Here is a 26,603-nt window from a genome sequence, read left to right on the forward strand (position 1 = left end):
GAGCTACATCCCCAGCCCTTTTTATTTAATAAGGACAGAGTCTCATCAATAGGGAACAAACAGACATGAGCAGTAGTAACGTGAGGTTAAGGAAATGACCCCTACAGGCTTTACATTTAAAAAAAGAGGGGGGCAATTACCTGAAGCCCTGACTGTTCTTAAGTCAACAGGATATGTTACATTCCTTAGCAAACCACCTATTATCTGTAGGAGAAATGCAGACTCAAAATGCCAATTAAAGGAACACAAGCTACCTTGAAGGTGACTTTTGTAACACTTGCAGAGACCAGATCCAAGAACTCAGGGAAATAAGGAAAATTCCCCCAACCATAAAATCTGTAAGAAAAGGTTCCAATTGCAACTGGTTGGCATGGGCCAAAATGAGCTAGAGTTGTTGTGCACAATGGGGACTTGAAAGTCTGTTGTCATCCTGCTATCAATCAAAAGTCAAAAGGTGAATCTGGCAGGTCTCTTTTGAAACTTTCCTGGAATTTCCAATAAAACTGGAGGGAAGGAGGGGCATGCCATGCTTCTCTTCTCTGAGAGGACTCCTTTGAAAGTATCTCCTTTTCTTATCCCATCAATAAACACCTGTTACTTTTGGCAACATGTCTGAAATCTTTCTGGCATGATTGCAAGAATCAGGGTGAGAAAGGACAGCTGTGGTTGCCCCAGCTCATTGTAGTGGTGTCAGGCTAGCTCAGGCGCAGGTAAGGGCTGCAGAGTCAAGACCCCCAGACTCCAGGAGTTGGGTGAAAGCAGGCTTGTGGCGAGCAGCCTGCAAACTCATTTATTGCAGGAATAGCCATACATTTTATAAGTTTCTTGCCCAATCACAATGTGCCACGGGGGATCAGACCACCAGGCTCCTATACAGGTTCCCTTGGTAACATGAGATCAATCTGGGGCAGTTGTTTACTTTCCTAGGTGGGAGAAGCAGAATGCTCCTCTCTGCAGGCTTTCCTGATGGGCATGAAAGTGCAAAGGTTTTCCTTTACACACTTGAGACATCCACTGCTGCAAGCCAAGAACTAGGGTTTCTCCCAAGAGTTCCCAAGATTGAGTTTTGAGGAATTCCAATCGACTCTAAGAATATACAGGAAAAAAGTCAGTTTTGACCAATTTATTCTTAAACAGCTGGCAGGAAAGTATAACCAAAACACAGTCATCCATAGGCATTAAGAAAACGCAATGACTCTTCTAATGCAACTTGAAAAGTACACTTGTGTCAGTCCTCCCACAAGTAAATAAAACAGGGAGGACTGGGAATGGAGGCACACAACCTGTAATCCCAATGACTCAGGAGGCTGAGGCAGGAGGATCATGAGTTCAAAGACAGCCTCAGCAACTTAGACCCTAAGCAACTAAGTGAGACCCTGTTTCTAAATAAATGGTTAAGTGTCCCTGGTACAAAAAACAAACAAAAAAACAAGAAAACGAAAACTCAGAGGATATAAAAGTTTACAAAAGTCAAGTCATAAGATCAGATCAAATCAGATGGCATCAGATCCAACTCAAGGGAACACCTGTGGCATTATAAAAATTAAATGTGTTTCTAGCAACTTTACTGTTTCTACAGGCTTGAATGGCCTCCACTCACAAATGGCATGTCAGAACACACCCTAAGCTCTATATCTTCATGGTCTTCAGAGACTGACTGATAACACTTGAATATTTTTGTGCTGTTTTCAGAAAATAATGCTTTGCTGTATTGTGTATTGTTTTCCTAGCATGATCCCTGCCCTATGTATACCTTGTTCAGTCACCTGTCAACTGTTATCATAGACCTCTGGACTGCCCTGATATGCAAGATGCCCACAGTCAGTAAGGTGCAGATGGACATGGGAATATGACGCTCCCTGGAGCTGCCTCCCAACTTCTACCAAGGCTCAGTAGGCAGAGGGGGTCGGGGGTGTCACTGGCTCTTTGCAGTACATAATCCATGGATATTTGTCACCGCCTGCAGCAACAACTTGCACGGGTCTTATGGGTGGTGGAGTGGAAACTGAGGCCCTTCTATCTTTCTCTTTAGTGCACTGCTTTCTTGCTTATTTATAGAGGATAGAGGAAATGAGGTTTACTTGTTTTGAGAGGAGAGAAAGAGAGAGAGAGAGAGACTTTGCTTAAGAGAGACATTGAGAGAAGGACAGGCTTTGCTCAGCGCTTCCGTGATCTGCCTTCCGCCGCTGCCTCTACTCGCTGCTGTGTTCTTTCTTCTGGCTTTTCTGCTAATGGCTGCTGTTGCATATGTTCCTACTACCTACTGCTGAATGTTTTTCCCTCTGGCTGCTGCCGCGCATCTAGCTGCTTTTTTGCTAATGGCTGCTGTGGCAGTATCTTCTTCTCTGGCTACTGCTTTTCTGGTAATGGCTGCTATAGCGTGTTTTTCCCTCTGGCTGCTTCTAATGGCTGCTGTGTCTGTCTCGCTCCAGTTATATCACCTCCAGGACGTGGAGAGCAGGGCCACGCCTCTTACGCAAAGATTAGTCGAGACGCTCTGAGCAGGCAATTAGTGCTCGAGAACACATGCACATACATTGTGTGCGTGGACGAGAAAATCACCTGAGTGTGCTTATGTCAATTAACCTCCTCGCTGCCGATGTGATCAGGCGCCATACCGTCGCTGCCAACATGGCACAGCCCCCGGGATCCTGACTGCCACAGCCAACACTCAACATCAGCTCAAAGCCGGAGCAGTCTCTGAGAACAGGGTTCTATAGTTTTAGGTGTCTAGGGTCTCCAGGCCTGCTACATCACAAGGTGCTCAATCAATAGATTTTAACGACTGAGACTGAACGGATGTGTGGACAGCTGGGTGGATGACACCCTTACAAGGGGTTCCAGGGCTGGATGGCTTTCTCTTTCCTCCACTCAAGTACCTGGACCCTGATTCACAGGATAAGAAAACAGGAGAAACTTTCTACCAGGTAGTTTTAAGTTATAGAAAATACAGCTGGAAGAGGAACTCCATACAGTGCTAATGCGCATGCCCAGGGATGACCGGGCATGTCCACCTCAGCATAACTACTAGAGATGACCCACAGAGAATGAGTACTAAAGACTTCCCCTCCCGGCTCTCATTCCCCACAGTAAAGCCTGCTACCAGGGGCACATAAGAAACTCTTCAGGAAATAAGCTCACGCCTCGGGTACAAATGAGCAGGTCGAATCCTGCACACACCCGATAAACAGCGTCCATATTGCTCAGCACCAATGGCCCTCCAGCCAACAGAACCGCCGCCCTTGAACAGAGTGAACTTCCTGCTGTGGTTGCTATGACTTCCGGGGTGACACTAGGAAGCTGCCGCTCCTTATTGGTAAATGGACTTTGGGACACCCCCATTGGATACCCGGTGAGCTCCCTCGTTAGACAGCTGTCACTTCATCCTTCCTATTTATCTGGCTCTGGTTCTTCAGTGGGTTGCTGGGGCTCTAAAGAGCAGAAATCAATCAGGCACAAGGGAACGTCCTTACAGACATGCTGTTGCGGCTGTGAAACTCTGACCATTTGGGGGCAGTAGGAGACCTCAGATGATTGCCACTCCGCTCTTCCCCCGCCCCGGGCGTTTGAAAAAACCGAGGTTCCTCCGTTAAAAAACCCCTTCAAACTACAGCTTCTTGAGGCCCTTCTAAGTCTCACTTTTTCTTACCGCCAACTTCATAGAAGACTGAGAAGAAGAAAATATTTTAATGCCTTTGTGCCTTTGATTACAGACCTGCTTGTACTTTGTACTTTCTTGCAGGTTTGGTTTGGTTTGGTTTTGGTTTTTGGATTTTTTTTTTTTTTTTTTCCTCTCCGTAGCATCAGATCTTCTGCAATAGCTGAACTGTTTTTTGTTTTGTTGTTCATTAAATATATATCATTATGCTGAGTGTGTGTTACGAAACTCAGAAAAAAAATATGAATATATATATATAGGGGGGGGGTGTAAATTCCATCCCATCTCACTCCACAGAACAATTACTAGTACTCCCACGATTGTGTTTTACGAAGTGGTAGCATAACCATAGTTATAGGGTCCTCAGAAATGGGAATTTGCAGGGATCATGAGACTTTAGGTTCAACTCTGTAAATAAGACTGGCCAGTGGAAATTTATAGTCATGTAGCAGGGTGGTGGTCATGGGATGAAAACCTGCTAACAATAAACATGAGGAGGAAGGTAAATTCTAACTGATAAAATCGATCTAACAATGCTGTTGCCATAGATGGGTCATGGTAATTATACATCGTTTGGGGAAAGGTGAAAGATCAGGACCTGATCAGATAATCAAGAATGTTTCATATCAAAGTAGGGGAAGGGGTTTGCTAAACTGATTTACCATGGCTAAAAGTTGATTTTGTTATGTACTAGTTGAAAATGAATACTGAAATGTACACCAAAAACAAAGCAGGGTCACTGGTTTCTTTGAATTGCCTTCAATGAACAATCAAGTGACTTGTTGAACACAGGTATACTAACCCTAAGAATAAACAGGTGCAAACAAACAGAGCCAATTGAGAAATATCTGAAGAAAGAAAGGTCAATGGGGCTAACTCCTGATGGAGTCTACTGAGACCACTGTAACTATGGTCACCGGTTTCTCATGTATTTCAGAAGGGAAACTTCATTAATACAGGAGGCAGGTGCAAGAAGATAAAGTCTGTCAGGTCATTGACACCTTCCCCCCAGCACCCACATTAACCTAGAATTGACTTGTAGGTAAAGCCACCCCCCCACCCCCCCCCCCCCACACACACACACATTGGATGGCGGCTTTGAAAGTTCCTGAGAGGACCAGTTAGGGTAAAAAAATCCCTGCACTGAAAGTGAAGAAAGAATTGAACACCTGATTGGCGAAGAATTATTTTTTTTTTTGGTATCAGGGATTGAACTCAGGGGCACTAAACCACTGAACCACATCCTCACCCCTTTTATGTATTTTATTTAGAGACAAGTTCTCATTGAGTTGCTTAGGGCCTCACTAAATTGCTGAGGCTGGCTTTGAACTTATAGTCCTCCTTCCTCAGCCTCCCAAATTGCTGGGATTACAGGTGTGCACCATCAAGCCCAGCTTGGTGAAGAATACCGAAGGTAGAACCCAGTTCTTCTGACAAACATCAAACAGCAAAAAATTTGGAAGGAGCATTGTTTCCTTTGTTGTTCTCTGCTAGGAGACAACCCCCCTCCCCCACCTTCTTTCTTTCTCTTTCTCTCATGCTCTGTGCTTTAGCCTGACTTTACTTTCACTTATAAAAAGTTACCTTGTTTGGCTTTTTGTGTCTAACATTAAATTTTCTTTCATGGAAACATAAGAACCCAAGTTTGGAACTTCAGTTCCCCTCTATCCTGTGACAATTTTATAAGGCAGTGAACAGCTGATCCAGGGAGAAAGTTCAAAAGCCAGAATAAATGCTGTTCAAACAGAGAAAACACATACCAAAACACTACCTTGCACACCATAAATAAATACAATTTTTATCTGTCAGAAAAAAAATTAACTTGGGACCGGGGATAAAGGTCAGTTGGTAGAGTGCTTGCCTCGCATGCACAAGGCCCTGGGTTCAATCCCCAGCACCACGAAAAAAAAAGTTAACTTGGTTGGGAGAAATCCTAGTTCTTGGCTGGCATCAGTGAATGTCTCAAGTGTGTAAACTTGTAGGGAGGAGCGTTCGGCTTCTCCTACCTAGGAAAGTAAACAATTGCCCCAAGTTGACTCAGCGTTACCTAGGGAACCTGTATAGGAACCTGGTGGTCTGATCCCCCCGTGACACATTGTGATTGGGCAAGAAACCTGTAAAATGTATGGCTATTCCCACAATAAACGAGTTTGCAGGCTGCTCGCCACAAGCCTGCTTTCACCCAACTCCCGGAGTCTGAGGGTCTTTACTCTGTGTCCTTACCTGAGCTAGCCTGGCACAGTAGACAAACTATATAACTTGACTGGGGAGGTAGCTCAGTTGGTAGAGTGCTTGCCTTGTGAGCACAAGGCCCTGGGTTCAATCCCTAGCACTGCTAAATAAATAAATAACTTTTTAGCTGGGCATGGTGGCTCACACCTTAATCCCAGTGGCTTGGCAGGCTAAGGCAGGGGATCACAAGTTCAGACTCAGGAAATCAGTGAGGCCCTAAGCAACTTAGCAAGACTCTGTATCAAAATTTAAAAAAAAAAAAAAAAAAAAAAATTTTTTTAAGGGCTGGGGATGTTGCTTAGTGTTTAAGCCCCTCTGGGTTCTAGAATATAAAGCTGCTCCCCCGCCCTTTACGCTGCAGTCATTTCCCTGCCTCCCAAGTTAAAACCTAGCTTGACAGTCTGTGAACATCCTAGATAGCCATTGGTTCGTCAGTCAGCTTGCAAGTATTCTTCTCCACTATTGGTTCCTGCCAGCCTGGGAGATTCCAATATCTGGGAGAAGCTCCCACGCCATCTCTCTTCTTTTCCTTTCTTCCAGCCCCAATTGGATTCTGTAGTTGTCCACCTAATAAAATCTCTTGCATGAGTTCCCATGTCTGGAGTGGCTTTCTAGATGCTGTTGCTGGACCGCGACTCAGACTGGGCACCCAGAGCGCCTGCTCCCCTGGATTTAAGGGTCTGAGCTGCCTTGTGACCCAGGCTGAGCCACATTTTTCTTACAGGTTCAATCCCTGGTATGGAAAAATGCTGGGGGCTATGCCATACGGACTACGCCAAGATGGTGCCTGGCAGCCAGCCAGAAGTTGTTTTGATCACATGGGCGGTGAGGAAGTCGGTTAGCATAAGCACACCCAGGTGTTTTGTCATTGGCCATATTCAATTAAGTCCACGCACACAATGCGTGCACATGTGTTCCTGAGTGCTCCTGATCATGCCTGCTCGTTTTCACCTTTACCGTGATTAGACAGCTAGCTCCTCACCTAATAATTGGCGTCAGCCCTACCCTTCACCTCCTGGAGGGGATATAAACCGGTAAATGACTGCCCCAAGTTGACTCAGCGTTACCTAGGGAACCTGTATAGGAACCTGGTGGTCTGATCCCCCAGTGACACATTGTGATTGGGCAAGAAATCTGTAAAATGTATGGCTGACATACAATAAACCGTTCCAAATTCAAGAGCCTCGCTACTCGTTTGTCTCCTGTGCCAAATTGACTCCCCTGGACGGAGTCAGAAAAAAAAAAATTAACTTTTTAGAAAAATGCTGTTACAACTGAGGTCAACTGTATTACCATAGAGGAGAGAGATTGCCCACAACTCTAAGGGAAAGTCAGTGAGGACTTTATATTCAGTAAGCAGAGTGAAGGTGGTTAGCCTATGGAAAATTCTTAAAAGGAAACGTCAAGGATGGTGATACTTTCAGGACAGTCTGGAAACATAAAAAGACCTTGTCTCAAACAAACAATAAAAAAAAATAAAAAGGAAAAATATTTAAAGGAAGGAAAAGAAGGAATGGGGAGAAAAGGAAAGAAGGAAGAAATAGTAGTGTTCACAAAAGGAAGGAAGAGATAGTGCTTTCTTTTAAACCGTCCTAATAAGATTCTTGCTAAATACAAGCCTAAGACTTAGATATCAATGATGCAGGATGAGGAACTTCATCAGATATCAGGAGTGATGAAATATCAGGTTGGAATCATGAGAAAGCTATGCTATCAACATAGACCAAATACATTGTGACTTTCAACAGTGTCAGAATTTATTGAATTGCAATAATTCGCAAGTTACAACACTTTCACCAGTTGCAATTTACCAAATACTCATCAGTAACTTGATAGTGATAAGCTGGGCAATCACAAGTTATTTTATTTTTTTCCAAACTTGTTATAACAATTCACACATCATGCTTCACACAATGATACAAAGACTAAAGTAACATGGAGTGTGGATATCTACTAGGTTTTTTATCTCACAGGTTTGAAGAATGAAATCCATGGACACAGGGTGAGAGCAAAGTTAACAGGATTTATTAGAGTAATAGGAAGGAAGCAGAGTTCCCAAATTGGGAGGGGGTCCCAAGAGAGGAATGTTCAGGAGTGACACATCCCTAGTCCATTTTATTTTTTTATTTTGAGACAGGGTCTCACTAAGTCATTTAGGGTTTCACTAAGTTGCTGAGGCTGGCCTTGAACTTGCAATTCTCCTGTCTAGGCCTCCTAAGTTGCTGGGATTGTAGGAGTGTACCACTACATCCAGCTGTCTAGGGGTTTTTATGGGCTTGATCTATCCCTATAGATGATTGGTAGGATATAGGATTCAGAAAGGGTGCCAAATCAAATCCGTTTTTCCTTCTTCAGCAAATCTGGATAAAAATGATTTCTAAACTTTAATAAGCACAAGGGTGGGGGAGGTGAATGTCTTTTGGCATAAGAGGAAGTACTTTATGCAGTTGATCTTGTCTAGGGCCTAAGGAACTATCCTGTGGCTAGGAATAGCTGGGTCAGCAGTTTGATTTTCCAATTTGCTCTTCCTCCTTTTCTTCTCAGAGACCTGTTTCCTGGCTGCCTATGGGTGGCCTACCTTTCTGTCTCATATTTCTCCCTCTGATATAGTACCTCTAACTGCAAGTAGGGGAAAATGGACAATGAGTGCTCAGTCTGCTTCATGCTGATAAGGGGTGGGGCATTGGCTGCAGAGTCAGAGACACCTCCCTCAGAGGCCTATCTAAAGGGCTTTGGTAGAAATTAGGAGGCAGTTTTATGGAGTGTCTTATTTCCATGACCATCTTCAGCTTAGTGAACTTTGTGGGTGTCTTGCACATCAAGGCAGTCCAGAGGTGTAGGATGTTGGTTGACAGGTGACTGGACATGGGGCAGTATAAGCGATTCTGCCACATCCAGTGTGGGTGAGGGAAAGGGTTTCTGTGGAGGAAGGTGCTAGCTGTAGATTAATCACTAATAAATTTATTTAGTAAAATATGCATGGGAGACAATTATCTTTTTAAATCAAAGGGGGTGTAATAGATTGAGCCATGCCAAGACCTGACCTCTAACAACATGGAAAAGCCCACCTTCCCTTTATTTATACTCCTATGGGTAAAGGGGGACCAGGAGGAGCTTCTACTGTAAGGAACAGCATAGGGTGGAGTTAGGGAAGCCATTTGCTTTAGCGGGACATCCCAGGAAGATTAGCATTTCCTCAGGTGGTGAGACACTCTGCACAGAGTCACATACCCCAGGCTATCTGAAACAGTCTCGCGTGACTGACAGTTCCTAGAAGTCAGACTTCCCTGTCCCATGGCTCAGCCAAGCCTGATTCTGCTAGTCATGGATGGCTTCCTGGAGGGCAGGAATCACGTTAGGAGAATAATGAACAAACACAGCAAAGTATTATTTTTGTAAACAATTAGCACAAAAATAATCACTGTTATCAGCCAACCTCATAAGACCACAAATAATTTACAAAGAGTAAATTATTAGAGCTTAAGATGTGTTCTGCCTTGTCATTTGTTTGTGAGTGGAGGCCATTTGAAGCTTTAGAAACATCAGTAGAGATGTTAAAACCATATACACAACATTTAATTTTTATAAGGCCGTAGGTATTGTGTTGGAGGCCGCTGCCCTGTAGGGCCCGCAGTGGTAGCTGGCTTCGCCCTAAGATGGGGCCGAGAATTCCAACCGCAAAGAAAAACAACTTTAAGGAAGTGCTTTCTATTGGCTGACTGATCTCCTCGAGTCCGTGCTTAGCTCGTGATCAGTACATGTCCTCATTACCCACCATTAAGTCTCCAGGAGCCAAACGCCTGACCCGTTAGGTGATTGGCTGTTACATCCCATAAAGCTGCGCACTTTTCACGGCGGAGAGCAGCAGCAGCTGCGCGATGAGAGAAGAAGAGAGAGCTGCGCAGCGAGGAGAAAAAGAAGAAGATGGCGGCGGTGGAGGAAGAAGAACCAGGCACTCGGCTCAGAAGCTCTCCCATAAAAATAAAGACCTTAAAACTCCATCTGAGAGCCGAGTCTTTGTTGTACTCGTGGGACGAGACACCCTTGAGTTGTGGAATATCATATTTCTGTAAAGCAGCTTTTACTTTGGCATTACCTCTGTGTTAGCAGAAGGATCCCTTTAGTGGTGTCACCTAGGACTTTCTTGGGAAAGTCAGTTAGGGCTTTTATGTGTCATATCTTTTAGGCCAATCTGAGGGATAAATATCAGGGCTAGATATTCATACCAATGAAGAAAAAATTTCATTTATCTATGTAGGAGGTTAGAAAAATTTTAGGTCTCAAATTTACTTAGAACAAAAATTGTGACTCTGATAATGTCTTTTGTAACCCTTTATTTATAACCTCCTACATTTACTTGTGTGAGGACTGACAGAAGTGTACACATTTACCAACAATTTATAAAAGCACACTTAGTGTTTTATGTTGTCATATAGAAGTCAAGAAACCAAGAGTACTTGGATGTATATTTAGTAGTTGATATTTAAGACTTTAAAATTTGTAAATAAATCAGATGTCTCTTCTAACACTTATGAAAATTAATCCCATTTATGTTGAATCTAATTTACCTACTTTAGCTCTTAACTTTAGGTTGCCCATGCAAACCAAGATATCAGACAAGTCTGCTTAACATTTAAGTCATATTTTTCTTGCCAAAGAAAAATCCTAGACATAATAGACATTACACTTCTAACATTTTATAGAAACTCACATTTTATTGATTGGTTGCCTAGAGAAATGTGTGGGTTAGTAATTTTAAAAACATCTTTACTCTTATTTATTTAGCCAATTTAAGTCAAATGAACTAAAAGTTATTTGGATCCATTTCTTTTTAAATTTATGAGCAGTCTTTGACCTACATGTAAATTTTGGTACCATGTACACGATTTATAGATACAAGCATTTTTGTAGACATGACATACAATATACAGGTGTGCACACATACACACAAAATCTGGCAGAAAACAAAGATTTTAAAACTTTTTGCCAGGTAGCATATTTCTACAGGTAGGAAACAAAAAAGCTACAGATGTTTAATTATATAGACTGTGAGATTTAACCATGTAGAAATTTAAATAGAACTGGTCACAAAGTTTTACAGTGTGACTCAATCATGGAAAGGGCCTGTGTAGTTGAAGACATTAGGAGTAAAGTCTGTAAGCCATGATGGACACTGAAATCAAAGGTTCAGGTGGCCACTCATCCTCCGTAGGGCAGATTCACTCCCACCATCACCACTGATTATTCTCCCTCCTAGGACTCCTCAAAGGAGAAAATCTCTTTCCTTTTCCAGTGGATTTGAGAGTTAACCATAGACTATTTGGTCTCTGAGTAAAAACAGCAGGGGAAAAAACAGAAGACTACAAACTTCAGTTAGACAAAAACAAGACCATGAGGTTCAGAGTCAAAGGAAATTTTATCAGAAAAATCTTGAACAGCTAAAGAGAGAGGCTTTGAAAAAATGATATGGCATACTGTAGTAAAGGAGCTTGTGGAACATCTTTATTAGGCCAGAGTGCAATTTGGGATCAGATTAGAGTCAGTTTAAATGGTGAAATAATGTGGGAGACCATGAAGTATAGGGAAAGGTTTTAAAAGACAGAAAAAGAAAACACTTGTACATATTGAATATTTTCATTTTTCTTCACGGTGCCACCTGGAGAGAAAAGAAATCCCCATGGGAATTGGGGCATTCCCTGACATTCCTGAGTATGTTGCATTAGCTAGGTTTGGGGTCTGGTGCAGTTGACCTTTGCAGATTTCCTTCTTCTCTAACTCCATGTTTTTTAGCAGTTATGGAGGAACTTACTGAAAGAGCAGAACTCCAGAACAGAAGAAAAGAGGAAACAGTCTTTTATGCCCCACAGCAGCTTGGGTTTAATAAGGGACTCTTTTCCTCTGGGCTTGAATTAGTTTGGGCATTTGCTCATAAAGCTTATGTTTTAGATGGATATTAGAAATCAGGAAAACCTGCATTTTGAGCATGAGAGGCAAAAAAAAAAAAAAAAATTGCGCATAGGGCACTTTTGGCCATTTTTTCCCTTTCTGTAACACAAGTCTAGCTATAAGATAGTATTATAGTTTACGTTTCCCTCCACAGGTCATTTTTTCCCTCACCCAGCTGGCAATCAGCACAGGGTATGGTGCAGAGAAACACTAGGCATTTCTTCTTCAAGGTCTGAGGGTCAAATTTAGAGCAATTCATTTTGCCACATTCCAGAGGAGTGAAACCTTGTTTCCTGTAATGTACAAAGCCTCTCCCCCTGCCCTTTCTGTTGCAGCCATTTCCCGCCTCCCAACCCCTGTCAGTCTGTGAACATCCTGGCTAGCTATTGGTTCATCAGTCAGCTTGCAAGTATCCTTCTCCGTTATTGGTCCCCTGTTAGCCCGGCAGAATTCAACTGCTTCACTGTAGCTACCCCGCCATCTTTTCTCATTCTTCTCTCTCTCCTCCTCACTTTCTCTATCCTCCTTGCTTTTCCACTCTCTCTAGCACGTGCCCTTTCTTGTTTCCTTTCTTTTCCTCTCATTTTCTCTCTTACCCTGCAGGGAGACACTTCGTTTGCTTCATAAACTCCCTTATGTGATTTCCCGTGTCCGGCGTGGTTTTCGTGGGATCCCTTACATTTCCTATCTATGAGACAGAGGGAAGAGTAGGGACATCCCCCAATATTCCTCATCTCCCATGAACCAGAGGGTCCCATGTACAACAATGAGGAGAACAAGCCTTAGTGGACTGAGTCACACTTACCACTGAGGTCCCAGTCAGAGTGCCCTGTGGCAAATTGATGATTTCCTAATTGAAATAATTTGAACCTGTTTATTTTAGGGGTGCCTTGAATTCACCACCAATTGAAAAAAATTTTTTGAGGGGGAACTGGCCCTCACACAGAATAGAGGATAATAATTTTTTGATAGTTATTTGAGTTAAGGGAGTGCATTTGCCAGCTGGTTGTTCCTTTAAAATTTGTCTTAAACATTTCCTTTGTCTATTAGGGGCCCTTATTCTCATAGGACCATGGTCTTTTGTTATGTTCTTCACTTTGAACAAGGAGGAGAGCCTGCTAGTGCTCTGGGTGATCTCCCCAATTAAGAAGGCAATCAATCAGGCTCCCTGAACTAGGAGAGATAAAGGGTAGTGTGATGGAATTAAGAAAATAGAACTTCTGGTCTTGTTCCTGTAAGATGAGGTGAAATATAGAATAAAAGGTGTCTTGTGAAGGTCTAAAGAAGGCAGTCCAATTTTGAAGCGAGGGGAGTTCAATCTTGGTAATCTCCTACAATAAGTCCCTGTTTAAGAGGACACAAGGGACAGACTAGGGTTTGGGTCCCAGAAAGCATTTGAAAGCCTGGAGATCCCTAGAGACTCTATTTAGGTACTTGAAAGAAAGACGATAAAAGAATTGAGGGTGAGTACTTTATAGAAAGTTGGGAGCAACACGAGCACCAGGGCATACATAGGAAAGTGACATTTTTGCAGTGAAGAGAGACACTTTCTCTCACACTCTGGTTACTAACTTTCCCTAAGAGCTCAGATCAGACCAAGATTTTGTCTCAGGATCCAAGATTCATCAGGTGAGTGTTCCCTGTACAATTGGGCCAAGTCAGTCAAAAACAGGAACACAGTAGTTGATATTTGGTACCCTATGGGCTGTTGGGGTCAGATTCAGGATATGAGACCCTGTCCAGCACCTAGGAGTTGCCCCCATCTTCTGCCTTCAAGTATCTCAAGTCTTCCTCTGTCCCATGCACCAATTCTGTCCCACAGAAGGGAAACTATAGCAAGTCAGAACCAACATTCCCAGTGTCTGGGGAAAGGGAGATTGGCCCTATCTGCCCAACATCCTGTCACTCAAGTCTTAAGACCAGCAGGCATGCTAGTCACTTCTAACTGGTGACAGGTGCCCAGTGTTTCAAAACAGTTTGTCCACTAAGAAAGAGCACAGAGAAGAGAAATGAGAGCTTCCATGTCCATATTACTCACTTTCATAGGTCCCTTCGTGGTCGCCAAAAATGTAACAGGGAGTATGGATGTCATGTGGATTTTTCGTCTCCCTAATTTGAAGAATGAAACCCACAGTCATAAAGGTGAGAGCAAAGTAATAGGACTTATTAGAGTAATAGGAAGACAGGAGAGCTCCCAAAGAAGGAAGGAATGCCAAAAGAGGGATGCCAACAAATATGTGTTGTCTGGGGATTTTTATGGGCTTGATCTGTCCCTCCATTTGATTGGTGGGATATGGAATTCAAAAAGGGGGCCAGTCAACTCTCTCTATTTTGCTTTCTTCAGGAAGTCTGGAGAAAAGTGATTTCTTACCCTTAATAAGCACAAGAGTGGGAAGTGAGGGTTAGTTGATATAAAAGGAAGTACCTTTTGCAGTTGGTCTTATCTAGGGGCTAAGGAACTATCCTTGTGGCTAGAAATAACAGGGGTCAGAAACTTGACTTCCCAGTTCTCTCTTCTTCTTTTTCTTCTTGAGAACCTTTTCTTGGCTGCCTATGGGTGGTCTATCTTTCTGTCTCATTAAGAAGGGGTTAAGGTGGACATAAGTTTATAGGATGCTGTGCCTACAGAACACGGAGACAGCACACATGAATGCAGAGCAGTCACTGAAGGTGATCAGATAAAGATTTGAAGAGATCAGTTCCACAATTGTCAAGGAAGAGAGTCCTGAGGAAAGCCAGTTTCAGAATGTCTGTTGAAGTGTCAGCTTGCGGTGCCAGATTACAGTAAGCCCTATGTCCTCTTCATGGGCAAGAGAAACTGCACTGTGCTGAAACCCAGAGGCAAAGAACTTGAGGTTCTTCATTGTAGTGGTTTTTCCTGGACAAAACTTGTGAGAAGTGCCCAGCTGATGGGTCAGAGTGCCTCCTTGTCCAGTCATAGGGGATTCTACCTTTTTTAGGGGTCTGAGGTGAGAAGGTCATATCTGGAGAGTTGATGAGCTCCTGTGTCTGGTGTTTCTGGTATCATTTTTGGATGGTACTCCTGATTTAGTTTGATTAGTTGGCATAAATAAGTGGTTTATCAATTTGTGCCTTACGGTTGTGTCACCCAAATGGTGGTTGTTTACTTGGAAAAACAAGGTATAGAGTCATCCTACCTTGGCACTTGCACTCAAAATGGAGTAACCTCATGGCAAAATACTGCTTTACAAAATGGAGTAACTCAGGATTAAGCATAGTCTGAAAACTACTTTATGTACATCATGGAGTAACTCAGAACAAGGCATAGGTTGCTCTCCACAGGGAAATTTTCTCAAAACTTATTACTGTGGTTCATGCTAAAGTCAGACCAAGTTGTAGGCCTAATACATACACACTCAGGGAACATGGAGCAAAGTGTGCTCAAGGAGTCTTTGTTAGTAGACCTCATGATACTGTAACAGTGGTCCACTTTATGCTTTGAATGTAGCCCTTGCTGATGTTGCTGTAACTTATTTTTAAAATGGACATGTTTCTTTCTCTTCTTTTCTCCCTACTCCTGGCTAATCTCTTGCCCTCCCTAATCGCAGGCAGATTTACCTCTCCTTGAGTATACATAGGAACAAGTAATCCAGACTTTGGGGATGGTATCAGAAGATCTCAGAAATGATTATCTTCCAAATTAACAATTGAATTGCAACTCCAACAAAGGACGTGTGGAATGTAGTCACCTCTTTAAAAGCCCCCTGTCCCTGCTGAGGAAGAATCACAGCCTCTGGGACAGGATTTTCCAGTGTTTCTCCTTCACTAGCAAAGCAATAATCCTTTTTTTCTCCCCTTTTTCTCAAAAGTCCTCCTTATCGGATTGGCATTGGCAACAAGGACTGAGCTTTCAGCAACAATACATCTCATTGTATCCTGTCCACATGGACATAGACCCAGATATTGACCAATTTTCCCCATTAAAAGGCATTTCCCTATTTTCCATTTGAAGAAAATAAAAATATTTCTGAGCATAATTCTTTGTTTTTATGTTTCCTTATTGCACAACCTGTTTTCAACAAGCCTTAAAAGCTTGCCAGTATCCCAAACTACCAGTGAATTGAGAGTTAAGTCAAGCCCCTTGTAAGGCCCCCAAAAAGGAAACCCCAACTCTGTCCCATGGATCGAGGGCAACCCCAATCAACCGCAGGAGGCGTCACTTGATGCAAACCGCAAGAGGTGTTTATTCCAGCGCGCTGGGACCCAACTCGAGGAGTTGAGTCCCTACCAGAAAATCTTGCAGGTTTATAAAGGCAGAGACCACACATCGGGAGGGGTCGCACATGAAAGGGAAAAGGGGAACAAAGCTGCTGGGAAATTTCAAAGGGGGTCTGGGTTTGCTGATAACATACAACATGTTTCACAATGTTTTACAACAGGGCGTAGATTCTGGTCAATAGTTTCTGTTTGAGCACTATCTGGCTATCTGGCTCAATTTACCCTTTTACTCCCTGTTTGGGGCTGATTCCTAGAACAGCTTTAAGGGCTTTGTTCCCGTCACTGGGAGGGAGATCTTAGGGAGTTGAGATAAAACAGATAGCTTATAAAAATGTCCATTCTTTCACCCTCAGGGCTGTGAAAAGTGGAGTGTGTATGAGGAAGCACCCGGAGATCTGGGCAAGAATTTCAACTATGAATAAAAATACTCAGTGGTTATGCTCCCAGGATGTAAAAGGAAATACAAGAAAATAACCTGTGGTTGTGGATCCAGCATAGTGAGTTGGAGCACAATTTACCTTCTAATTTATATTTTCTGCCTTCTCAACAGTTACATAACTCTGAATCATGAGATTCATTTGATGAACAACAATACAAGAAGCAGTTAAAAGTCTCCTAGAGGGAGACTTGGCCCTATGGCTTTAAAAAAAAAAAAAAAAAAAAATGCACATGAAAATGTACATGTTGGCTTGTAATCATATAAACTCACATTAAAAACATTTTTCTGTTACTTTTCTGTGCAAGATACTGGCACAGAGAATGAAGTTAAGGAAATGTGGGACTTGGAAGCCTGGTCTTGAAGAGCTGTTTTTTAGTCTAAAAAGGAATTTGCAAGGCGGTATTCTCTTTTTTCACATTGAGAAAGGCGGGGAAGGAGCGGAGTGGTGCCCATCCATGGTGTCTTACTGCCACCTAATGGCGAAAGTTTTATTGGACAAAGAAAAAAATTTACGCTGGCGTTCCCTTTCTGTCTAATATCTATTTTTTATACTCAAAGCAACCCACTGAGAAACCATTGCAACATAAATGGGAAGGATAAAGTGACAGCTTTTTGACCAGGGGCACCTCCACGTAGCCAGTAGGGGTGCCCGGAAGTCCATTTGCTAATGTGCGTCTGCAGTCTTCTGAAGTCCGACACCTAAGGTAGTCTTAGCAACCAGGCAGAAAGTTCCTGCTTTGGAGGGCTGCGGTTCTAGAGGCTGGAGGGCGGTGGCTGCTGGGCAGTGTGGAGGTATTTTATCAGGGTCGTGTGGGATTTGCCATGCTTCTCCAACTCGTGCCTGAGTTTATTTCGTGAAGGGCTTCTTCTGTTCTCAGCGATAACTTACTTTACTGGGAGGAATCAGAGTGAGGAGGGGGAATACGTTAGTCCTCGGACACCCTCTAAGGATCACATCCATCAATAATGCAGCAATGGAAACTTTTAGTGAAGTTCCCGGCAGACTCCATTTTTAGTGCAGAGAAACTTCAGCCATTTGGTGGCAGTATGAGACCAGAGATAGGCCTTGCTCCGCGCATTCCCCCCTCCTCCGCTTTGAAAAAAAGTGTATTCCAAAGTGAATTTTCCTTCTCTAAGAAAACAGAGCTCCTCTAGGCCACTTTCTCAACTCCCACTTTTTTTCTTCAACCTCTGTACTAATATGATAGAAGAGTAACATAAAAATGTTTCTTTGATTAGGAATCTACTTGCTATTCACACATAACCCCCCCCCCCCCCACACACACACACACACTCAGTCCCAAGTCTCCCTCAAGGTCTTGCTTTCTTTTCTTGTTCTTTAAGTGAATATCATGATGCTGAGTGTGTGTTGAGAACTCAAAAAACACAATTTAGAAGGAAAATATAACCCTGCCTCACAGTGCAGGACTGACCTCCACTATTTTCCTGTATTTCCGGTTACATCCTGGCAGCAAAACCATTGAGTATTATTTTCACTCACAGTTAGAATTCATGCCCTGTGCTTCTTGATACACATTCCACTAGAGGAATCACAGCTCTAGGGAGCTTGCCTTAACAATTATTGCTAGTCCAATATACTGGCAAGGGTTCAAGCTGTTGAACACAGTTTGTGAAATAATGAGGCAGAAAACAAAACTTTATGCCTACAAACTTTTTTATTAACCTTTCTTGAAATGGAGAACTATAGGAAAATGCCATTTAATGGAATGAATTCTTTTTCCCTCCCCAAATGACCACGCAGAGAATATAGTAAGAAACCATGAACAGAACTTCCAAGAATTATGGGATAACATGAAAAGACCAAATTTAAGAATTATCAGGATAGATGAAGGAGATACAAACCAAAGAAATGCAAAATCTTTTCAATGACATAATATCACAAAATTTCCCAAACCTAAAGAAAGAAATGGAAATTCAACTTCAAGAGTTTACAGAAACCCAAATGTACAAAATTACAGCAAGCCCACAACAAGGCATATTAAATGAGAATGACTAACATACAGAACAAGGACAGAATTTTAAAGGCCACTAGACTACAATAGCAAATTACTTATACGGGGAAACCAATTTGGATCTCAGCTGATTTCTCATCCCAGACCCTCAAGGCCAGGAGGTCCTGGAATAGTATATTTCAAGCCCTGAAAGTAAATGAATGCCAACCAAGAATTTTATATCCAGTAAAATTAACCTTCAGATTTGAAGATGAAATAAAAACCTTCCATGATAAAAAAAAAAAAAAGTTAAAAGAATTCACAAGTAGAATGTTCTGCACTACAGAACATTCTCAACAAAATATTCCATGAGGGTCGCTGCCTGCGGCAACAACTGCGTGGGTATTTATCAGAGGGGCCTGAAAATAAACGACTTTTCCTATATTCACTAATTTATAGAGGAAGAGAGACTTTGAGAGAAAGATAGGCTTTGCTTAGAGGAAAAGAAACTTTGTTTATCAGGAAGAGAGACTTTGCTTAGAGGAAGAGAAACTTTGCTTAGAGAAAGTTTTAGAGAAAGAGAGGCTTCTACGCTTATCAGAGATCTAGTGCTTCTTAAAGTTCTGCTGCTTCTTGAAGGTGCGTCCTGCATCCTGTGAACTAGGTGCTATCTATCTGAGGGCTAGCTGCTTCTTCTAGCTGCTTCTTCTCTCCGCTAGCTGCTTCTGCTTACTGCTGCTTCTTCTTTCTGCTAGCTGCTGCTCCTTACTGCTGCTTCTTGCCTTCTGCCTACTGCCCGCTTATAGTCCCTCCAGGAGGCGGAGGGCGGGGCCACGCCAGTTGAGATCAGGCGAGGAGCCAGCTGCCCCATCACAGCAAAGGTCAAAACAAGCAGGCCTGAGCAGGAGCACTCGGGAACACCTGTGCACACGTTGTGTGCGTGGACTTAATTGAATACGGCCAATGACAAATCACCTGAGTGTGCTTATGTTAATTAACCTCCTCATTGTCTATATGATCAAAGCAACCTCCAGCTGGCTGCCAGGTGGCATCCCGGCACAGCCCACATGGCACAGCCCCCAACACATGAGAATAATGGGAAAAAAAAAAAAAAAAACATGAAAACCAGCAAAGGGAGGAACTACACTAAAGGGAAACTAAGTCAAATTAAAAACTAGAAATAAATCAAAATGATCAGGGATATAAATCACTTCTCAATAATAACCTTGAACATTAATGGCCTAAACTCATCAATCAAAAGACATAGACTGGCAGACTACATTACAAAACAAGACCCAACAATATGCTGTCTCCAAGAGGCTCGCTTGATAGGCAAAGACATCCTCAGAGTAAAGGTGCAAGGATGGGAAAAAAACATATCACTCATATGGATTGCATAAATAAGCAGGGCTTTCCATCCTCCTATGAGATAAAGTGGACTTCAAACCAAAGTTAATCAGAAGGGACAAAGAAGGACATTTCCTACTGTTTAAGGGAATTATACATCAGTAAGACATAACAATTGTAAATATTTATGCCCCCAAGAATGGAGCATGTATGTACGTCAAACAAACCCTTCTCAAATTCAAGAATCAAATAGACCACAACAGGGCCCTCGGTCCCGGCCGCGGCGGGGCTGGAGGTCGTCCTGGGTAGGTTTATCTCAGCGCCCGTATGGAGGAGGCGGCTTGCACTGCAGCAGCCCCGGATGCTCGCACTTCCCACTGGACGGCGACGGTGGCCACGCGAGCGCTGGAGGGAGCGGCCTGTGTGGGGGTGTGAGCCAAGGTTCCTGGGGCCGAATCGCCGAGGGGAAGTCGCGCGGCCCGCGAGCCGGCTGGGGTGAGGTTGCTGCTCCTTCCTTTGAGGCAAGCGCGAAGGGGCTGATTTGCGGGCCAGCCTGCCGGTCTTAGGTCAGGGAACAGCCCCTCAGGGGCGACTTTCTTTCATGCGTGTTCTGAGATGGAAGCGGCTCTCCTAGTAATCCGCCGTGAGGAAGTTCCTCGCAAATGGGATTGCCATTCAATCCCACGGAAATCTGGCTCCTTGGCCTTGGCGGTGGCAATAAGTTCTTTCGAGTAGGTTTGCCTTGGCTGAAGTACTCTGCCAGTAAAGTTTAAAACTTTAAATGGGAATAAAGGGTTGTATTTACGAGGAAATGAGAATGAATAAATCATCCCTGGTTTTCCAAAGAGAGACCATATTAAACTTACATGCTCTCCCAGCTCTGACTGACCTTCAGTTACAGGGAGCGGAAGCAGAGCATAACCAGATCTGAGAATAGCAAAGCAACTCATTTCTTTCAGGGCATTCACATTGATGTCCTATTTTCAAACTATGTGAAGACTGCATCCCCTGCCTCAGTACCAGCAGTTTCTCTGTTCTGTGATCAATGTGATTCACAGGAGCTTCTTAAGTGACAAACGAAATGAGCCCAGGGCGTGGAAAATATGATTTCTATATTGGTTTGGGATTGGCTATGACCTCCAGCATTTTCATAGGAGGGAGTTTCATTTTGAAAAAAAAAGGCCTTCTGCGACTTGCCAGAAAAGGCTCCATGAGAGCAGGTCAAGGTGGCCATGCATATCTTAAAGAATGGTTGTGGTGGGCTGGACTGCTGTCAATGGGGGCAGGCGAGGTGGCCAACTTTGCTGCATATGCCTTTGCACCAGCCACACTAGTGACGCCACTGGGAGCTCTCAGCGTCCTCGTAAGTGCCATTCTGTCTTCATACTTTCTAAATGAAAGACTTAATCTTCATGGGAAAATTGGATGTTTGCTAAGCATTCTAGGGTCTACAGTTATGGTCATCCATGCTCCAAAGGAAGAGGAGATTGAGACCTTAAATGAAATGTCACACAAGTTAGGTGATCCAGGTTTTGTAGTATTTGCAACACTTGTGGTCATTGTGTCCTTGATATTAATCTTTGTGGTGGGACCTCGCCACGGACAGACAAATATTCTTGTATACATAACAATCTGCTCTGTGATTGGAGCATTTTCAGTCTCTTGTGTGAAGGGCTTGGGCATCGCCATCAAAGAACTGTTGGCTGGAAAGCCTGTGCTGCGGCATCCCCTGGCCTGGATTCTGCTGCTGAGCCTCGTAGTCTGTGTGAGCACACAGATCAATTACCTAAACCGAGCCCTGGACATATTCAACACTTCCATCGTGACACCAATATATTACGTTTTCTTTACAACCTCAGTTTTAACTTGTTCAGCTATTCTTTTTAAGGAGTGGCAAGATATGCCTGCTGATGATATCATTGGGACTCTGAGTGGCTTCTTCACAATCATTGTGGGGATATTCTTATTGCATGCCTTTAAAGACGTCAGCTTTAGTCTAGCAAGTCTGCCTGTGTCTTTTCGAAAAGATGATAAAGCAATGAATGGCAATCTCTCTACTATGTATGAAGTTCTTAATAATAATGAAGAAAGCTTATCCTGTGGAATTGAACAACACACTGGTGAGAATATCTCCCGGAGAAATGGAAATCTGACGGCTTTTTAAAAAGAAAGATGCAATTTAAAGGTTAATTCATAATTATGTTATAAAGTGATTTTGAATATCAGAATCTGTCTGAAAAAGCATTGTCCTCAAATAATGTTCTCTAAAGACAATCTTTTTTAAGTTTTCACTAATTTGAACCAAGAAGTTACTTTTCTTATATTTAAACAATGGTAGCTCACTAAAATGGCCTCAGTATGTGGCCAATTTCTATTAACATTGTATTATTGTAGAGGTATTTTACATTTTGATTCTTTCTTCAAAATCTAAATGCACTAATGACAAGTTTTAAGTCTATAAAAATGCTTTATTTTTTCATTGGTGATGAAGGTCTGAAATGTACATTTGTCATTCCCACTCCCGTCAATCCCTAATCATATAAGGCTTTTTGATTGTAAACAAGAACAAAAGTATCCCAATACATTATCTTCTGATTTACCTTACCTATAAAAAAAAAAAAAAAAAAAAAAAAAAAAAAAAAAAAAAAAAAAACAAATAGACCACAACACAATAATATTGGGTGACTTCAATATACCTCTCTCACTACTGGATAGATCTTCCAAAAAAAAATCTAAATAAAGAAACTATAGGACTGAGGATATAGCTTAGTTGGTAGAGTGCCTGCCTTGCAAGTACAAGGCCCTGGGTCAATGCCCAGCACTGCAAAAACAAAAAACAAAAAACAAACAAAAAAAATTATAGAACTAAAGAATACAATGAATAATTTAGACTTAACAGACATATACAGAATATTTCATACATTAATGAACAAATACACTTTCTTCTCAGCAGCACATGGATTCTTCTCTAAAATAGACACATATGCCACACAGCAACTATTCTTAACAAATACAAAAAAAAAAAAAACAGAGATACTAAAGGGTTATGGAAAATAATATTCCTACAAGGCAGCTCCCCAAGAAAAACAGGGACAATGTGGCTCAGTGGAGGGAGGGGAAATTAGCCAAACGTTAAACCTGTCCCAGTGCACCCTTTCCTAATAACAATGGGCCCTAAAGGAAAGGGGCAAATACTGAATGCTGGGCCCTAAACTTTGACCTTCCCCCATGGCAAATTAGTACTAAATGGAGGCACAGCAAATATTGAAACTCTTGGAAACAATGGATCCCAGAGAAAGAAAAGCAATGGGCAAGATTTGAATACTCATCCCTCGGGATCTGGACTCTTACCTCCCCAGACAACAATGAGTTTCTACTTTTTTACAACTACCCTCCTAAATTAAAGTTTTAACCTGTATAACTAGCCCGTGATGGGTCAAAACTGCATGTACACAGCTTCCAATGATTACATCATTGTACCCTATAAAACCAAAATCCCTCTGTAACTTTGGCCATTTTCCCATCTGGAAAATAGGCGCCAATGGTGTCTGAGTCTACAAAGGAATAAAGTCTTCTCTGAATCCGTTGAGGTCTGCTTCCCGTCCTTTTGCACTTACATTTTGGTTTCCTGACTGAGAAATGGGTGTAAGGCAACATGTGCCCTTCCCCATCTCCCTGAAACCCATTCCTCTTCCCCTGAAGTTAAGTTAAACAACTACTGGGACCTGGGAAGTGACTGTTGATGTGTCCAGCACCCCCAAGGATCTCTGAGGTTGGGGGAATCCCCAGCCAGGCTCATGCACCTATGGCTGAATCCCCATACTGCTCCCCCCACCTCCCTCCCCACCCTACAGAAAGAGACCCTCCACACCCTCCAAGTCCACTTTGACTGAATGGCTGCTGGTATGCCACCTGTAACTGACCCCACCCTGGGCTAGGTTTTCACGGCCTGTACTACGTGGATGATGCAAGGATTTTTATAAAGCCCTTTATTGGTGCTGGAGGCATCCTCTTTCTGAACCCCTTCCCACACCCTTGGTACCCCACTCCCTCCTTCCCAATACCATGCAGACCTCCAGATCAGAGACCCCTTTTGCCATTTTGTTCCTGCATCCAAGAACAGCCTTTAAATTCTTCAGAGAGGCAAAACTCCACCTGTCCCTCCTTCTGTCCATTCGGTCTCTAGCAGATGCGCACCCTGCCCTGAGACTCATGCTTTTTGGCACATTGGACCCTGGGGGGGGGGGTCTCCCCACCATTGTCATCTGGTCCCTAGCAGATAGGTGCCCTACCCTGAGACCCATGTCTTTTGGCCCATGGGACCCAGGGGGTCCTCCCACCATTGAAATTGGTGTGAAGACATTCCCCCATTTCTGGTGGCACTGTCCAGTTTGGTAACAGAAAAAATCCAGGGGACTCTGGTTTCAATCTGACACCCTATTCACCCCTCCCCAACATGGGAATCAATCAGTCAATTCCATGGGACTCCCCTTTGGTTTGTCTCATTAGTAATATTAAGACCCTTTCCTCCCAAACTGACCTCAAAATCAAATGCATCATTAAGCTCACCACTCGAATTTGGCCATGGTACAAATTAGATAACCTCACAAATGGCCCAAATATGGAACATTTGATCAAGAACTTCTCCAAAAATTAAAAAATCATTTATTGCAAAATGGCAAATGGAGTGAGGTCCCAACCTAAAGTCATGTAAAAAGCCTTATTTCAAGTCCCTACCCTCAACTTACCTATTGTGTAAAAATTTAACATGCTTGTCACTGAGAGAGAGAAAAAATAACCCTATCCAGCCCAACAGCCAGTGGCATGACTCAGTAAGGAGTATGATATAGCAGCCCCATTTCTCAAAAGTAGAGGGAGATAATGTTTCATAATTTTCTCCAAACGTGACCTGATTACCAACCAGGGGGAAAGGGTTAAAAAAACCCTAGGCAGCAAGTTCCCTGGCCTAGACCTTGCTAAAGCCTACATTGGAATGTAAACTGCAATAGCTAGCAGGCCCAGGGAGGGACCAACGTGAGACTAAAGGAAAAAAGTGTCCATTTTAAACTTCTCCTGGGATACAACACAAAATAATGGTTTTAAGACTTTCTCTCTCTCTCTCTCTCTCCCTCTCCCTCTCTCCCCCCCCTCCTGCTTTTCTCTCTCTTTCTCACTCTCCCATGCTATTTTACTAAAATAATTGATGGCCATTATCATTTTTTCTTCTAGAACTCCTGTTTTATTTTTCTTAAATCCTATTTTTTTATTAAAATCTTTTTTATTTTTACAGACTGCATTTTGATTCATTGTACACAAATGGGGTACAACTTTTCATTTCTATGGTTGTATACAATGTAGATTCACACCATTCATGTAATCATACCTATACATAGGGTAATACTGTCTGTCTCATTCTACTGTCTTTCCTTCCCTCACCCCCTCCCACCCCATTTTCCTCTACACCATCCAAAGTTCCTTCATTCTTCTCTTCCCCCTGCTACCCCCCCATTATAGATTGTCAAGTCCTGGGGATATAGCTCAGTTGATAGAGTACTTTGCCTCGCATGCACAAGGCACTGGGTTCAATCTCCAGCACCACAAAAGGAAAAAAAGAAAAGAAAAAAAGAAATGCTGTATTTTTTGAGCTCACAATTTTGATCCTACATACCTATGTTAATGTTTTTCTGATCAGTTCTATTTTTATTCAACTCTAGAGTTTTTTTTTTAAACATCTCTAATGTTGCAATGGAGATTTGCCTGCAAAAAGCTACAAGGCCTTTGCTTTTGTGTTATGTGTATATTGTGTTGAATGTCTATATATGTACATGTATCCATATATCATGCATATGATATCAAAACTGGCATATAGATAATGAGTGCTCATAAATTAAAATTTTAAAAATGGATCCAAGCACCTTTAATTCACACAGTTTAAAAGGTTCAATTTACACTGAGTACATAGATGACAATGTAAAGATATAAATCCATTATTTCTAGGATTTTTCTTCAAGAAGGAAGAGATGAATGCTGTCTAATACACTTGTCTGATACCTTGATTCTTCTAGTTAATAAACAAATTAGATTTGACATACATGGGATTAATCCTCATAAATGTGTTTGTTAGAAACATCTGATTAATTTACAAAGTTAAAATGCTAACAAATATAACAAGGTACTCTTAACTTCATGAATTCCATGGGGTGATATACTTGAACATCCATGGGGTGATATACTTGAACATTGTGTTTTCATAAATTGGTAAACAAACAGATGTGATTCTATATACAAGGGGTCCAAAAGTTTCAACTGTTTCAATTAGAGTACTGTAAATAACATAAAGTATTTCTTCTTATTAAAATGGGGTAATTTATTTAAATTCAGAAATTTCATAAGGGTTATTTCAAAATATGAAGAAAAAGAGGGGTCAACAGATGGAAAAGGGAAAATAGAAGGTTCTAGGTATGGAAATATATTTAGTAGAAGGAAAAAGAAAATGTCTCTGGGTAAGAAAGTCTGTGTGATGAAATACAGGAGGGTCTAAATAAGTGCTACAACAGTCTGTGTGTAAGTAAAGGACAAATTTCAACAAGTTTGTAAGTAACTAAGTTGGTTATATGTATGTGAGTCAATCAGTTAAAGCTATTTAAGATTTTCCCCTAAGGTCAAACACTAATGTACTGATAAAAAAAATAAGGTTTACCATATGTTAAACTGACAAGAACTTTTAAAAACATTAATTTACTTCTACCATTGTGTCTACTAAGTTTTATTCTTTAAGTGACTAATTTTG

General features: G+C 42.2%; 2 protein-coding genes across 3 annotated transcripts in view; one reads left to right on the top strand and one right to left on the bottom strand.

The window, feature by feature from the left end:
* Positions 1-26,603, bottom strand: part of LOC306650790 (uncharacterized protein) — a 388,837-nt gene that overhangs the window by 40,511 nt on the left and 321,723 nt on the right. The window lies entirely within an intron of this gene.
* Positions 20,083-22,297, top strand: LOC306651918 (magnesium transporter NIPA2). The gene has a single exon (XM_079124879.1). It carries the CDS (start codon positions 20,895-20,897, stop codon positions 21,975-21,977), a length of 1,083 nt encoding a protein of 360 aa, XP_078981005.1. The 5' UTR covers positions 20,083-20,894; the 3' UTR covers positions 21,978-22,297.

This window comes from Sciurus vulgaris, assembly GCF_902686455.1.
Source record: "Sciurus vulgaris genome assembly, chromosome: X".
Taxonomy (NCBI): domain Eukaryota; kingdom Metazoa; phylum Chordata; class Mammalia; order Rodentia; family Sciuridae; genus Sciurus; species Sciurus vulgaris.

Bases quoted from the DNA above. Each gene is read 5' to 3' on its own strand.
- LOC306651918 (XM_079124879.1), top strand. From the start codon at position 20,895: ATGAGCCCAGGGCGTGGAAAATATGATTTCTATATTGGTTTGGGATTG.